Source organism: Eumetopias jubatus, unplaced genomic scaffold (assembly GCF_037043125.1).
Source record: "Eumetopias jubatus isolate StellerSeaLion01/CBP00866 unplaced genomic scaffold, mEumJub1_p1.0 scaffold_1, whole genome shotgun sequence".
Lineage (NCBI taxonomy): Eukaryota > Metazoa > Chordata > Mammalia > Carnivora > Otariidae > Eumetopias > Eumetopias jubatus.
The window spans coordinates 72,707,239-72,710,808 of NW_028274807.1; the positions used below are offsets into that span (position 1 = coordinate 72,707,239).

A 3,570-nucleotide genomic window follows, 5' to 3' on the forward strand; every position below is an offset into this window, starting at 1 on the left:
GTGTCCTCATCATTAGGCTCTGCAATGTGCTGAGATTTGGAAACCCAGGAAGAGTTCTGGGTTAAAAATTCCCCGCACACTAATAACCTACCCAGATTTTACACATTAACTTAAAAATTCCGTAATACCCATGGTCTTCTCCTTTCCCTCTCTTCCATGCCTTTTTATCTCACTTCCACCCTTTCTCCCCACCTGGAAAGCACACGGGAAGTCCAGGAGACCTGGGTCTTGGTCCTGCCACTAACCTGCCAGGTGGCTGTGGACAGGCCACGTGACACCCTGCCAGGAGGTCCGAACCCAGGTCCCATGGACCTTGCAAGGCTGCCGCGAGGCAGTCTTAAAACAACCACTGAAAACACATTCTGTCCCAACGGGGGGCCTCCCTGAGAGAGTTAATCCCCATCTCCTGGCTGACCCCCTCCTCCCCCCGGGCGCTGGCCCCCGTGCCTCACTGCCCTTGAGAAAGGCGTCACCTCTGTTCTCTCTTCCTGCTGGGGTCAGGAGATGCTGCCCAGGGCCTGGCTGCGCTGGGCCGGCCTCCTGCTGTTGGCCAGGCCTGCCTGGCCCTGCCCTGCGGGCTGTGACTGCTTCATCCAGGAGGTGTTCTGCTCCGATGAGGGGCTGGCCGCCATCCCGCCGGACATCCCGCCCCACGCCACAGACATCATCTTCGTAGAGACCTCGCTCACCACGGTGGGAGCCAGGGCCTTCAGCGGCAGCCCCAACCTGACCAAGGTGGTCTTCCTCAACACCCAGCTCCACTACTTCGGGCCCGATGCCTTCGGGGGGCTGCCCAGGCTAGAGGACCTGGAGATCACTGGCAGTGCCTTTTCCAACCTCAGCACCGACACCTTGTCCAACCTGACCTCGCTGGGCAAGCTCACCCTCAACTTCAACATGCTGGAGGCTCTGCCCGAGGGCCTCTTCCACCAGATGGATGCCCTGGAGTCTCTCCAGCTGCAGGGCAACCGGCTCCAGAGCCTGCCTGGGAGGCTCTTCTGGCCTCTGGGAGGTCTGAAGACCCTCAACCTTGCTCAGAACCTGCTGGCCCAGTTGCCCGAGGAGCTGTTCGACCCCCTGAGCAGCCTGCAGACCCTGAGGCTGAGCAACAACGCGCTCTCCAGCCTGCCCCAGGGCGTGTTCGGCAAACTGGGCAGCCTGCAGGAGCTCTTCCTGGACAGCAACTTGATCTCGGAGCTGCCTCCCGGAGTGTTCTCAGGGCTCTTCCAGCTGGAGAAGCTGTGGCTACAGCGCAATGCCATCCGCCATCTGCCCCTCTCCGTCTTCTCGTCCCTGGGCAACCTGACCTTCCTGAACCTGCAGGGGAATGCGCTGCGGGGGCTGCCCGCCGGCCTCTTCGCCCCTACCCCAGGCCTGGTGGGCCTGTCTCTGTCCTACAACCAGCTGGTGGCCGTCAGCGAGGGCGCCTTTGCCAACCTGTCCAGCCTCAGTTCCCTGACGCTCTCGCACAACGCCCTCACCCATCTCCCGGCCGACGTCTTCAGAGACCTGGAGGGGCTGGTCAAGCTCTACCTGGGCAGCAACAACCTGACGGCCCTGCACCCAGCCCTCTTCCAGAACCTGTCCAAGCTGGAGCTGCTCAGCCTCTCCCGGAACCTCCTGACCACGCTCCCCGAGGGCATCTTCGACACCAACTACAACCTGTTCAACCTGGCCCTGCATGGCAACCCCTGGCAGTGTGACTGCCACCTGGCCTACCTGTTCAGCTGGCTGAGCCAGTACAGCGACCGGCTCTTCAACATCCACACCTACTGCGCCGGCCCCGCCTACCTGAAGGGCCAGCTACTGCCCGCCTTGCAGGAGGAGCAGCTGGTGTGTCCCGTCACCCGGGACCGCCTGGGCTTCCAGGCCCTGGGGCTGGAGGACAGGGAGCCCAGGGGCAGCTGGGATCTGGCTGCGCAGGAGAGGGCCGTCTGGAGCCGGTGCACCTACAGCAACCCCGAGGGCACAGTTGTGCTCGCCTGTGACGAGGCCCGGTGTCGCTGGCTGAACGTCCAGCTGTCTCCCCGGGCGGGGTCGGGCCCCCCGGGACTGACGTACAACGCCAGCCAGCACTGGGACTTGAAGTCCAGCTGCGGCTCCGTGAGGGTCACCGTGGCTATCGAGGCTTGGCCAGGGGGGCACTAGGCGCGGGGCACGCGGAGCCAGGAGCCTGCCTAGGTGGCCTCCGGGGCCTGGCCAGGCCAGAGGTGGGGGCAGAGGGAGAGCCGAAGCCTTGCTTGTGCAGATGGCCGGGGACGGGGCTGAGTCTCCCGGTGGAGGAGGTGGCTCGGTGGCTCGGTGGCCTCTACCCTCCTCCCCCTCTTCTGTTACTGTTACCGAGGCTGGGCCCTACTTCGGCCCTCCTCGAGCTTTGCCAAGCAGCCCTTAAAGCTGCACCACAGTCTGGAGAATAAAAGAACATTCTCCCTGGTGTTTCTGGATGATCTAATACCCACCCCACTCTCATTGCGCCCTGAGGTTCCAGGCCTCAGGCACCGCCAGTCCAGGTCCTCTTCGGACTTCCAGCTTGAAGGCCAAACGTCCGTTTCGATCTCTCTCCCTGGGAATTTGGTTTCAATTGATAGAGAGAAAAACGAGGCAGGTGGTAGAAGCGGAGGTGAGCAGAAGGATGAGGGGCAGAGGTCTGACCGGCGTGGGGGTGGGTGCTTGTGTCATTCGGGGCCACCTCCTGCGCTGTGGCCGGGGGAGACAGGGATGAATGGGGCCTGGGGAGGCAAACAGCAGCCGTTTGGACTCCCCCCATGCCAAGTCCCCCTTCTCCCCCCACCACGGACAACAGGGCTGCTCCCTGAGCGGGGAGGCGGGAGGGGCAGTGAGCGGGGCTTGGAGGCGCCTCAGCTCTCTGCTGGGGCCACTCACTCCCTGCAATGGTTCTCCTCTGGTTTTCAGGACACCACTCTCTCACAGCCCGGCCACTCCTTCGGTCTCCCAGCCGCCCCTTTCCATGCTGGGACACCCCCAGCCCGCCCCCCCCCCCCCGTGCCCTGCTGTTCGGCCTCCCCTGGGAATCTCATGCGTGTCCCTGGGGTTGGATGCATGATGACCCACATCTCCATCTCGGGCTCAGGTGACTTCTTTGGCTCCGTGATGAGCTATCTGCCTGCTCAGCAGCCCCGTGTTCGATCATTCCGCCTCGAATGCCTGTAAAGCAAACCCATCCCCGGGATTCCTCTCCAGCAGATTGCCAAGCCCAGGAGGTGGGTGTGTTCTCCAGTCTCTCCTCGCCCTTGATCCTCATGGCTCACCCATCCAGGAATGCTTCTGAGCACCCCTCTATCCATTTTCCCCTTTCCATTCCCAGCCCCGGGAGGCTCTTTGTCGCCCTGGACTGGACCGTGTGCAGCCTCCTACCTGGTTCTCCTGCCTGCGGTGTGGACCGGTCTGGGTGAAATGCCGAGGCTGGGGAGGGAGACAGGAATCTGACGTCTGGCAGGCCCTCCGGGAACTCACTCACAGTCTGGCGGGAGAGATCAGACAAGGGTGCAGGTCTCCTTGGTGGTGGGCGGGAAGGAGAGTGAAGCCAAGAACCAAGGGCAAGGACAGGCT

General features: G+C 62.9%; 1 protein-coding gene across 1 annotated transcript; it reads left to right on the top strand.

Annotated features, from left to right (window-relative positions):
* The first annotated feature begins 504 nt into the window (after positions 1-504).
* Positions 505-2,148, top strand: CPN2 (carboxypeptidase N subunit 2). The gene has a single exon (XM_028100819.1). It carries the CDS (start codon positions 505-507, stop codon positions 2,146-2,148), a length of 1,644 nt encoding a protein of 547 aa, XP_027956620.1.
* Positions 2,149-3,570: the final 1,422 nt, after the last annotated feature.